At 34.0% G+C, this 12,874-nt stretch overlaps 1 protein-coding gene across 1 annotated transcript in view; it reads left to right on the forward strand.

Moving 5' to 3' along the window:
• EGY2 (ethylene-dependent gravitropism-deficient and yellow-green-like 2) overlaps positions 1-12,874 on the forward strand; it is a 119,290-nt gene that overhangs the window by 81,950 nt on the left and 24,466 nt on the right. Inside the window, exon 10 of the mRNA XM_089798383.1 lies at positions 8,436-8,643. Coding sequence (XP_089654509.1) covers positions 8,436-8,643 — 208 coding nt within the window. The remainder of the gene's footprint in view (positions 1-8,435; positions 8,644-12,874) is intronic.

A 12,874-nucleotide genomic window follows, 5' to 3' on the forward strand; every position in this document is an offset into this window, starting at 1 on the left:
CAAGGAGAGAAAGTTGATTGAAGCCACCGAGTCTTGGATAGGAGAGATCATCCTTGAAGGAGTTCGAGCCATCACAGAGACATTTGCAGTTCTTAGGCGCGTCAAAGAAATGAATGGAATGGAGCGAAACTTAATTTGAAGGAAATCCTCAATGATTGGGATGAGAAAGAATGTTAGTAGTAGGGAAGGCAGACTGTTGGAAAGATTTGATCTAGATGCCTTGGTTTCATGTGACATTCTTCCGTCGTGTGATATTTTTTCGATTTCAAGGACTCATTGGTTACAAAGAGGAAACGTTGAGGAAGCTGATCACAAAGTTGCGGGCGACACTTGGAGATTGTCAAGCAGTTGAAACCAGTGTTACTTGTGATTTGGAATAGATGGGATGCCATGTTATTGATGAATCTGGTAATCTTATTGCAATTGAAAGGGTAAGCTCAGAATATACAATCAGGATCAATTTTGATGTAGATTCTAAAGATTTTGGTTTGCACACAAGGAACAAGTTTGTCCTGTATAAATCTTCAACAAAACACTTGTTAGATACTATGGCAACAAATTCCAAAGTTGTGCAATCAACATATGCAAATGCATTGAGGATCAAAGTCATATCAAAGACCATGGAAGAAGCTGATCTTCCCATAGTGCATGATATCATCGTCAAATTTAAGGCATCGAGAAACAATCTTTAAGATTGTTGTTTTTGTTTTTATTTCATGTTTGTAGTTTTAAGAGGATGCTTTACATGAAAAAGTGTAACTACATGTAATGTGAGTTACATGTATGTAAAAGGATGTAATGCAAGTTGCATGTAACCCTATAATTTTTCTTTTAGTTAGACTAGGTCAAAGTTGGTTGTGTTGCTCCCACTTTTTCCTCCATCTTTTTCTCAACCCCTGTGCCTATATAAAGGAGTGCCCACTCATTCTAAAATCATCATTATCTTTATGCAAGAGAGCTATGGAAAAATTGTGCTAGCAAAACTTTGTTTGTGTAGCACTATTTCGAGAGAAAGTGAATACAAAGTAGCATTTGAGACGTAACTTTGATTGAGATTGTTACTTGTGTGAATTATAAGCTTTGTCTATAATTCATCTAAGTTATCTTTGATTTATGTTATCTTGTGTTTTGGGTAATTGTATCTTGTGAATTGAATATAAAAGAGTTAAGAAGCAATTGGAGCTAGAGCTTTGACTAGGAGCAATTGTGGAAGTGTATAGTTAGAAGCTTTGTCTATAGCTTATACTTATTTCTTAATTCGCAAAATAGTTAAATTATTCTTACTTTTAGGAGTCTTTGTGTCCTAATTTTAAAGCTTTTCCATATAGAAGTATGACTGGAATTAGAGTGAAACCGGTACATTTTCAGCTAGTCTTTGAGTTAGTGAAGGTTTATTAGTATCACTATTTCCAGCTCTTGATAGAAGTGTAGTTAGAGATTCACCCTGCCCATTACTTGCTCCATGAGTAAGTGGATTCTTTCTTGAAAGATAAGAAGAAAGAATATTGGTAACACCCCTTACAAAATCTCTCAACTTCTTGCTTACCTTGAGTTGATCTAAGGAACGGTGAGAAGGGGTAGCCTTCCCTTTAAGTAGGAGAGACTCTGTCTCACACGCTGTGGCTGGTCATCCTATTTTACGACTGGATTTTTACCCAAAACTATCAGTTGCAAAATATCCACCCAACAGAGCTCAGCTTGTTAATAGACACAAAAATCAGATATATTTTGAAACAATCAAGTATGCCAATATTAGTAGGCAAGTGGACATCTCTGTATTATATCTTTATTAAATGCTGCCTTGAAAACATTATACATGGATAATATTGCATGAAATCAAAAGAGATAGCAGATTAATAGTTAACAATCAAACTGAAAGGAAAGACCAAATACATGAACAAAGGACATGAAAAATCATGCAAGGAGCAAATTTGAAAATAAGTATAGGGTGTTTTCAAAATAGAAATTGACAAAGAAATGAGTGATCTAATCACCAATCAGTCACAGCAGCAGAGAGATCTCCGAAAAAATGCCCATATTTTCATCAAAATACTTCAACCAAACCTTCATGGCAACATTGTTTCCTTCCAAGCAGTGGCTAGGGCTATGAAAGAAGTGAAATGAAAATGAAATACCAAATATTCATTTTAGGGTAGTAAAAAACCCTATAATCTTTTCTTTTTGAGGGAAATGTTTATTTCCTAAGTCTTTTCCGATGCTTGCCTGTGGATACTTCTTTCTAATGCCAAGTGTGGCTTTAGATCCAAAAATGTCTAAGTTGAAGCCTTTTCCATGCCTTACGGAAGTAGAAAATATAATAGTTTTTTTATCACTTAAATAATTTTATTATAATATATGTAATTTATTTTTAATACATGTTAAATTTACTAATAATATTATTAAGTGATTTTGTTTTTCACTTCACTTAATATTATTATTAATATATTAACATTTATTACAAATAAACTATAACTATTATAATAAATATTACTTAAAACTTTTAGAAGGGGTATTAAATGTCTTATAATTTATTTATCTAATTAATATTTATGATATTAACTAGATAAATCAATTACAAATCATTCGATATGTGTGATGAAAGATAAGATTTTTATTTTTACCTTAAATTTCCTATTTCTTATTTTGCAAATGTAAGACATTTATTAATTGATATTATAAATCATTTTGTTAAATAATGTTAAAAAGCAAAATGTGAGGTATGTTGAGTGAAATAAAATATCTTCTTTATACTTGAGTATATTTATTAAGTGATTTAGAATTAATAGTTATTTTAAATAAATGTTATCATGTTAATAATATTATTAAGGTAATTAGAAATTATTACTTAATAATATTACTAATATAATTAAGCATTTATTAAAATAAAATGAATTATAAATCATTTAATAAATATATTTAAATATCAAATAGACATTTTATTTACTTTTAAAGAGGTCAAATAGGGATATTTTTTGAGTTAATAGCAGAAGTTCCAAGGTCATGTTGTTTGGATAGAAAGTCAAATGAAAAGTTATTGTATTTCAGAGACTTTTGTGAGTCTTTTTGGGGATATGGTTGTAGTTATTATGGGCCTTTATGATGATATTTCGGGGCCATGCCTTTGGACCCATTTGTACACCTTTTTGAGGTCTTTTTAAGAGCTCAAAAAGTGCCTTATTGACTGAGCTTGCCCAAGGAGTGGGTGTTTTGCATTTATGATGCAGTTGGCTGTAAAATGTGTAAGTATGAGCTTGAAGCTCATTTGTAAGGGTTCTAGTTTTTATGCAGAGGTAGTTTTGAAGTGATTTGTTTGGATCCTTCATGATATTTTTGCATATTACTTTGTAACCAGTTTGATGAGTGTTATTATGCTAACTTTGGAGCTTGAATAAGGAACAGTTTGGGAGCCTATTTTGTGTTCACTTTTCTGTGTAAGTGATTTATTTGATGTAATTTTTGTGATTTTGTTTTTGAATCCTTGAGTTAATGTCTGAGTTTTAACATTTTCAAGTGAATTTTGGAATACTCATATAGGTTATAAGTTGTGAAATTGCACTTCTTCTTAGGTTGCTAATTGTGAAATATCATATTCCTATTAGCAGTTTGTCTGAAGTATGTCCTTATTAATTGATAGTATATGAGTTTTCTGAGATATTGTGCTCATACTGAACTGTTTAGTAAAGCTTCATTGTGTCAAGTCAATAAGCTTCTCATCTTAAGAGTTTTGATGCATCACCTTAAGTTTCAATTCAGTTTACCAGTTCACTATTTACATTTTATGCAAGTAATCCTTCTATCTCTTTTCCTCCCAAGTTTTAAGTTACTTTTGAAGAGCCAATAGATGAAGCATCACAAGGAGCTGGCCTAGAATCCGAAGACTCACTCCTATCTCTGGTACACCCACTACCCAAGAGTGTTTCCTTCTCAGAGTGACTGAGTTTTAGGATTTAGTTAGGGTGCAACTTTTAGATATAACAATAGCAAAGAGATAACTGGAGCAACAAACATACTCAGGAAGGTTACAATGATCTCGTAACACACCGATGAACTAGATGCTGTAGTTCTATGCAAGTCCCTGCGGAAGTTTGGAGCATTGGTTGATACCATGTGAATACTTCAAATCAAATTTTCATATGCTTTAAGTAAATAGCAATATGAAGATTACATGTAAAGAGAAAATATATTGTAAGTACAGGATAACATGTCCCTGTACAATCAACTCATGTAGTCAAGTTGCAATTGCATTAGGCATGCAACTTTGAATAAGTCAAATTAGTTAGAAGTTTGTTAGAGAATAAGGTAGTTGAGGACTTCCCCTTTTCCCTCCACCTTTCTTTCTCCTATCTTTCTATATAAAGGAAAGAGCTCATCATAAATAACCATCTTTTGGAAAGGCAAGAAAATTCAGCTAGTTAATTTGTGCCATAGTTATGGGAATCAGATTTGCCTCTGACTCGGAAAGTCAAAATCCAACTCGGACATGGATTCGGCAAGGACTCGAAAAATTAAAAAACCCATGAAATTCAAAGATCTTTAAGGATTTAACGATTTTTTCATGCAACATTTAGTCAATTAACATCAAATACACAATAATTGAGATAAATAGAAACTACTTAACACTCATACACAATTTTGCATAAATCACATAAGTATAATAGCAAATTTCTGAAGGAAACAATCTAAATAACATAATATAAACTTGAAGATTTAAGATTTAAGATTCAATTCTTAATAAATTCCTAACATACTACAACATCATTTTCAGAATTAATATACATTGGAAAAAACCACCTTCTAGAAATCTCTATATTTGAATTAAAAAAAAAAATTAAAAAAAAAAAAAAAAAATTGGGAGAGTCCTAGGGTCGAGATTTGGCAGTCCCTGGACTCGGTGAGTTCGACTCTACCAGGACTTGGCCAAGTCAAAGTCCAGAGGCCATTTGCCTCGTAAAGCCTGCCTATGCCTCGGACTCGCAGAGTCCCGAAACACTAATTTGTGCACTCTAAGACTTTGTGCTTGGATGTAAATCTAAATTGCTATCAATAAAAGAGGCAACTTGCCTTTAGACTGTGTTGATTCAAGGTTTTATGTGGCGAGATTTTCTGGATATTGGTTGTGAGTTTTGAAGCTTTGATCAAGAGGGATTTGAATTTAATCATGCAAACTTTGAGCTACCTATTGCATTTAGAGCCAATTTGAACTTTTGAAGACTTTGTGCTACAAGAGGACAAATTGTAATAGATAGTAGTGGCTGCAATTACTTAGAGCTAAAGACTTTGGGCTTTAGTTGTTAGTGTTTTTATTAAATTTGAGAGTATCCAGTAAGAGATTTTGTGCCTTACTGTTTATTTTGCTCGAATCTTATTCAAGACAAATGCAAGAGACGTTGGGTTCCTATTTTTGTTTCACAAAATATAAATTGTAAACTGCTGCCCCTGGTATTGTTCTCACATCAATTCCAAGGTCACTAGTATTATCATAGCAATAAGGCACTTTTTGTTAAGTTGGAAAGTTAGAGTTGTAGGGAAATCATTCTTGAAAAAAGAGGATTTCATCAAGAGAACCATCTTTTTTGTACTTTCAGTTAAGTTCCTATTGAAGCCACCTATGGTAAGAAGGGAGCCACCCCTATTGCTGGGAGGAGAGAGAAATCTCATGAAATGTTGCCTAAAGTCACAATTTTGTAAGTCATAGTCAGTGATGTGCAAAATTTTTAACCAACAAGTTGACACTTATGAATACATTTATCAAACATACTAGATTGTATGGTTTGATGGTGTGGGGTCCTTTCTTGGAGTCTGGTTGGGAGGGTTTAGATTCTCCTCCTTTTTGACACATCATCTAAAGCAAACATTTTATCCCTTAGAACATTATTCTTCCAAAGTTTAGGGTTTATCCCTTCAAGTTTGAGGATATCTTTGATTGTCTTTAGTACTTTCTTCACCTTCAAGGTTATGTGAATTCAGGGGATGGGCATCACAAATACCCTTACCTTGCCTATTACTCTTCAAAGTCTATCACTACTTTTGATGCTTCCTTTGGTTGGGCTCATGGGTGGTTCGCTTAGACTCCAGTCCTTCTTGGGTCCACTGGGATTGAGATGGACTGCCTCCCTTCCTTCTAGTATTCTCTTGATGTCCCCAGTCTATCTTCTTGCGAAGTCCCGATATTATTAAATAATTTAATTTAATAATTTTATATGTATGGCCCCAAAACTAAATTTATTATCTTGTGGGCCTTTTTAAAATTTCGGTAACATATTGGCCATGTCTTGTAATCCTTTGAGAAGTTTTCCCGAGGCCATGTAAAAGGTCAGGTTAGTTGTTGTTGGATATTTTATACCAATTAGAGTTCAGTTGTATGTCATTTCGGAGGTGAAAGATCCTCCCTCTTTGGTATTTTGTAGTTTTGGTGGGAGTAACTCACCTTATTTTGCTTTTTATTCAAGATTGTAGAATCTGAAATGCTATCAATATTTATGAATTTCTTGTTGGTTTGAATTTGTATTTCCATTTAAGTTCTACCAGGTGTCATTTCTTAGTACTCTAAGAATACATAATTTCTTGTCTTTGACTTGCTCGATTGGCAAACCAAACCTAACCATGCAATGTTTCACTCCTAATTCACGCAACAAGCCTATCATACAATCGTGTAGAGAGGTGATAGGAGCAGATTTTATAGCCTTTGTATGACCATAGAAAGCAGCAAGAAGGGTGTAAGGTACCGAATAAGCATTGCCATTAGACCCATCCCATAGATAGTGCTCTTGCTATATGATAAGTTGGGAGTTTTGTGTAAGGAGGAAAAGACATCCATATGAGCCCACTTTCACCATATGGCCCACAGTAACTACCATATAGACGAAGGGTATGTTGTATGACATTTTTTCATACAACCTTTAACCATCTTGTCGTCCTTACAATCTTGTCCAACTCGATTGTACAAACACATTGCATTGATCCATTCTATCGTACATCTTAGTAGTTGCATTGATCATTTCTTCGGTACATCTCTGTAAGCTTGAGCCATACGACCAAGAGGGCATTTAGAACATTATAGTTTTGCCTGCTTGGAGTTGAACAAGTACATTATAGATTATAGGTAGTTCATTCACACTATTTGGGTCAACCCCCATTGGGGTCTTTTCCCTAAGATGGACTTTTATGTGGAGAACTTTCTGGAGCTAATTGATGGACTCATTGTTCACCCTTCCTACTTATCCTACCATTGGTTTCATTCCCTCTAGATCCCCATGGGTTCTTTTAGAGTAGGTTCACATCAGTTTTGATGCAAGACCGATCATCATATGGACAAGGCTTTTAAGATTTGTCAACTTTGTAGCATTGGAGAGGTTGAGTCGGTGGAGTGCTTCATCTTCTACTTCCCTTTATACCACTAAATCAAAGGGAGGTTCTCCATCTTTAGGGATGTGTGATTGCTCTCCACCTTCGTTAAATATATAGACCAAAGGTTCCATGCCCATCATATTCAAGAAACCAGTAGGTTCCAGGACCATACAATCCTGCACCAACATCATGCAATGCCTCAACCCGATTGACTCATTACTTCCTTCTTCATAGGGCTTCACTCAGCTCTTGAGCCTCACCCCTTCTACATATGTGAGGCTTAGGACAAACTCCTTTCCTTATCGACCTTACTCTTTTAGGCCCACTCTGAAGCGGCCTAGGGTCTTGAGCGACCCTATTGCTTATCCTTTAGTTTTGAGGTTCTTCACGGTTGTTAAGAACCCTTAGCAGTGTTTTGGAGAGGTCCTTCTTTTGAGCCCCTCTTTGTTTTTGTTTTGGTCCCTTCTCTTTGTTTTTGTTTAGGTGGTTGTTGCATACACTTCAATTGAATTTGCACTTCCAACTAGGATTAGGCAATGAGTGACTGCCAACCATGTTTGTTCTCTTTATTTTCATTTCATTATGTTATACTTACAAATTATGATAATGATACTAATATTTTTTTTTGCTTAAAGCTGTTGTAAAACCTTGAGGCCAATTACATGGTCTCACTTCACATTGACATCAAAATTTTCTTCAGCTGTAATAATTCTTGGTTTTAGTAATTTTTTTTACCATGCTCTTTACTTCTTTGATGGATGTGTTTATGATTGATGTAATGAGCCAATTAGAAAAAACTCATAAACACTAGCTTCACATCAGTAACAATTTTCTTGTCACGCAAAGGTGATTTGTAATACAGTTAGTTGCAATGATCTTTTATTATAGAATTACATTTTTGAGAAGGTAGTGACATTGGCTAACTAAATTGTGAAAATAGGATTAAGAATTTACATTGAGTGATATAAACAGAAGTAAAACCATTGCATGGATATACATTTTTCTTTTTGCACCACGTTTCTTACTTCAGGACAAACTTCTATTGTAAAAATAGTTGGACCCATAATCTTGTGTGGTTTTGTTTTCAGATAGGCTCATTTGGCGCAATTACAAGGATTAAAAATGCATTGTCCAACCGAAAAGATTTGCTCCAATTTGCAGCTGCAGGGCCTTTGGCTGGATTCTCCTTGGCTTTTACAATTCTACTAGCAGGGTTCATCTTACCTCCAAGTAATGGTCAAGAGGTCATAGTTGATGCATCAGTTTTCCATGATTCTCTCCTTGTCGGCAGTATAGGTGAACTACTATTCTTATTGTCATGTTAATATATGCTGTTGTCTTAAGAATAGTTTAAATACTTCTAGATGGATTTCTATGGTTGCAAGTCCTATGAGTTTATGGATGCTATAAGGCTTAGAGGTGTGTGTAAAATGAATTGATTGTAAGCATCTTTGACCAAATGTTTAACATAACTGATGTCTAACTGTAGAATAATATTTCTTGATAAAGTAAGGAAATAGTGAGTTTCTTTCCATACATGGGCAGAGTGCATTATCTTTATCAAGGATTCAAGAGGGCCAGAGGGAAACCAAAATTTACTTTGTCATCATAGAAACTCTTAACGTATGTAATGTCCCATGTCTGCACTATGGGTTTTGGGACTGATTTCTTCAGAATTCAGTTATAAGAGACTATAATTCAATTGGAAAATGGTATTATGGTTTATATGTATTACAAAATTAATGGGCCAAGATGGATCCAGCTATATGTAGCGTCCAGCCACTTGGGTCTTAAATATTGGGTCCTATATAATTTCTAATTGGAACTGATGGTTTCTTGGTTTAGGAGATCATTAATGAATATTCCCATAAATTCCCAATTTGATATTTGTCATCAATCTGGATCAATAATTATTTGCTTGTATCTAAATATTGGTGTCTACCTTCTAATCTGGCATTACCATTATTCCTCTCCTTGTGTATCTTCTCTTTCTCTACAGTTGTTCCTCTTTATCCCCCCAATGTGACGTTTTTGTTTATAATAAGAACTTCTTCGTATGTAATTCTATCTTGTTGAATATGTTTTCCAAAATTTGTTATAAGTATTGCTTAATCTCAGATATGAAGTATATAAAAAGATATTCTTTCCATCCGATCCTTTTCTTCCCTACCTTGTTAATCCCTCTCTTTCTTATCTCTAAATTTTTGCTCCTCAGCAACTCTGCCCCACAATTTCTGCAATTATATTTTAAATGTTGATGTTGCTGAATAAAGAATAAATATAATTTATTTTTGTTGGTCTGACTTGACCCTTGTTTGATCTGTTATCCATGCCGTCCTTGCCTTGCTCGTCTTTCCTTCAAAAAAATCTCTGTTGCGTCTTGTATGAACCGTACTCTTAAGATTTTCTCACTGATATTTTCTTCCTTCAACAGCAGTCCTGAAGAGTGCGTTCTGTATCCTGATTTCTTATATCCCCCCGATGAAAATAACAATCATTCCCATATTCCCTTCTGTATCATTAAGACTTCTCTGACATATCTGCAGAGGAATCAGCAATATGAGGTGCTGACGAATTGTATGATATTGCCTTCTTATTAGTGATATCTGTTCACAATGCACATCCCTGTGCTCCATTCATTCTTATGTTCTTGCTGAGTCTATCCCTACATTCCTAATTAAATTTCCATCTTAGCTATGCTTTTGTTTGTCTGCTTTCTGAGAACAAAATATTTATTCTTCTGACATATAATGTTCTTGTCAAAGACTTATTTATGATTTAGGAAGGATCCCTGAAGCATTTATATATTATATAGATACTGATCCTCTGAATACTTATCTATCAAATATCCCTTGCTCGTATATAGTAGCTGTGTTAATATAAAATGTCAGAATGAGTAGGAGTTATTGATTATCTTTATAGGAATACTGTTTCAATAATTCTGAGATATGGGGTTCCATCATACTTTGATTGTCATCTCTGAGTGATTAAAAGTTCTTGGATGTCCTTCCAAAGTAATCTCCCAATATGATATTTGTAGAGGGATTAAATCGGTGCCTTTATATCTTCGCATCCCTCACTTGAACGATCATGTCCGTTGGAATAGAATAATACGTCCCTATCTAAACGTATTATTATTATTATTATTTTATATTAAATTTAATATTATTAAAATTTGATTATTATTTAATATAATCTTCTAATTATAATTGTTATTGTTTATCATTTATTATCCATGACCTTAATAATTTATTAATATAACTCTTCTTCACTTTTTAATATTATATTCTTTTAAATTATATATTATAATGTTTTATTGTTATATTCATATAATTATAATCATATATCTATTATTATTTATTTTATTTAATCAATGTAATGATAATTATAATTATATATTATTATTGTTGATTATTTAATCTTATATTTTTCTCATTATCATTGAATTGCTTCCTAGGAAGGGGACATTACAACATACAACTTAGGCTTCAAGACAAAAATCCAAATTCCTAGTAGCAGCCATGAGAAAAACTTGTCAATGGTTGATGTTACCAAGTGCTTCCGATCGGCAAGTAGCTTAAGAAAACAGCAGAGAAGAAATTGTTGCTCTACAGTGTAAGGGGTGACTACCATCAAGCAAGGAAGTCGTACAATATCATCTTTCCAATTTTTTGTCACATGCAGTTTTTTATGATTCCTTTCCATGCAACAATAATATTAATTGAATGATGATACCCTTAATTTTATTTTATTTTATTATAGTTGCTGGGGAAATGGCATAAAAAGCTGATATGCTGAACTAGAAAGCAATCACAAGCACTTTTTCTAAATGTTTAAATTAGAAAAATTACAACACAATTATTTCAGAAAATTATGATGACAAAAAAGCCTGCTCACAACCAACCTTGTACTGTATGCATGATAGATCTAAACAGTGGTGGTTTCTTGGGTGAAATCGTCCGTTATGACTATGGATGGGAGTGATTTTGTACAAATTGCGGATCAGATCAAATAGATCTGGCTGGAGCATAAGACAAGTCATATGATTGCTAGAAGTAATATGTTATAGTGGTAATAACAGCCAGGACCTGTTGTGAGTTCTTCACACCGTTCTGCCATTGCAAATGGGGATCGCTCTCTTTTTCTTGGTACGCATAGGTGGTTTAGTTAGCCCTAGTTTAGTTGATGTGTTGTAATCTCCATGCCAGCGAAGCGGGTTTGAGCAACTTTAGGTGAGGTCACACACATTGAGAGTCATAACTGGTAAATTTGAACCAAGTCAGCTAAGTCATAGATCCACCATGGTAAGCCTTAGTTGTGAGCCTCCATCAAGGAGTCAAGTGCTTGAGAAAATTTTAAGATTTCACCTTTGAGAAGAGATCAACAGTGACTCTTTGAGGAATGAAGGTAGGTTGTGATTTTGATCAAGAGAGGATAGAATGTTTTGGCACTTCATTCTATGTTGGCGTGGAGAGAAAACACTTGTCAACAAAATTGGCACTATAAGAATTTAAAAAAAAAGTTTACTCAAGCTATTGTTAACAATTGATAGTTAAAGAATGTGTAACATGGTGCTTCCTCAACCTCATCAACCGAAAGAAATTGGAATGTACCTCAAGACAATATAATTGCAACATTTCATGCATTTTTTTGGAGACAGAGAAAAAGTAACCAAGAGTTGTTGCAAATTGGCAATCTACTAGATGAAGAAAAAGAAATAGCCCAAAGAATTGAAAGAGAAATCTAAAGAAGCTTAAAACATGAAAGAGAAAGTTGAGAAGTTGTCAACAAGTTGAAGATGATCTAAGATGGTGTTGCCCCATTATACTTTCTATCCATTTGTGTAACCATGCTTAGATTTGGAAGGAAGACAAGAAGGTGTCATTTCATTTTGGGTTCTTTCTTTGGAACGAAAGAAGAGACGACACACATTATGCAATTGCTCAAGTTATATTGGAAGAAAAAGTTGCTCAAGAGAAAGAAAATAACACAATGCAAAAGCGAAATCAATGAAAGGTTAGAATGTGAAAGATAGGAAAGAATATAGTGCCAAAAACAAATCTACAGGAGAATTGAGCAAGAAAGCGATGTTGAAAGACTAGCTTGAGAAAATTGAAGGAGATAATCAAAACTAGCTTCAAGCTAGATTGGAAAGTTAGCTCATTCTCACTAGAGAGATTTCTAAAGGTAGAATTAGAAAAAAGACAAACGACATTGTGATCAACTCCAAAACAGGTTGAGGATATTATAGAAGTGCATTTTGTAGGCAAAGAAGAAATAATCAAAGTTTTGATCCCAAGTGAATTAAGTTTTTCAAGCCAGTCAGCAAGTCCTCAAAGACCAATTGTATCTCAAGCTACTCTAGCATAAGTAGTTCAAGTAACTCAATTTCAAGCTAAAAAAACTACAGTTCAAACAACTCAAACAACGACGACTACTAATGGTGTACCTTTGTCGGATGAAAACTCTTCACCATTGTTTTTTTTAAATTATCATGAGTTGCCAAAGAATCCAGAGAATTTTTTCT

This window comes from Cupressus sempervirens, chromosome 8, assembly GCF_028749045.1.
Source record: "Cupressus sempervirens isolate cs-2001-9-10 chromosome 8, ASM2874904v1, whole genome shotgun sequence".
Classification (NCBI taxonomy): domain Eukaryota; kingdom Viridiplantae; phylum Streptophyta; class Pinopsida; order Cupressales; family Cupressaceae; genus Cupressus; species Cupressus sempervirens.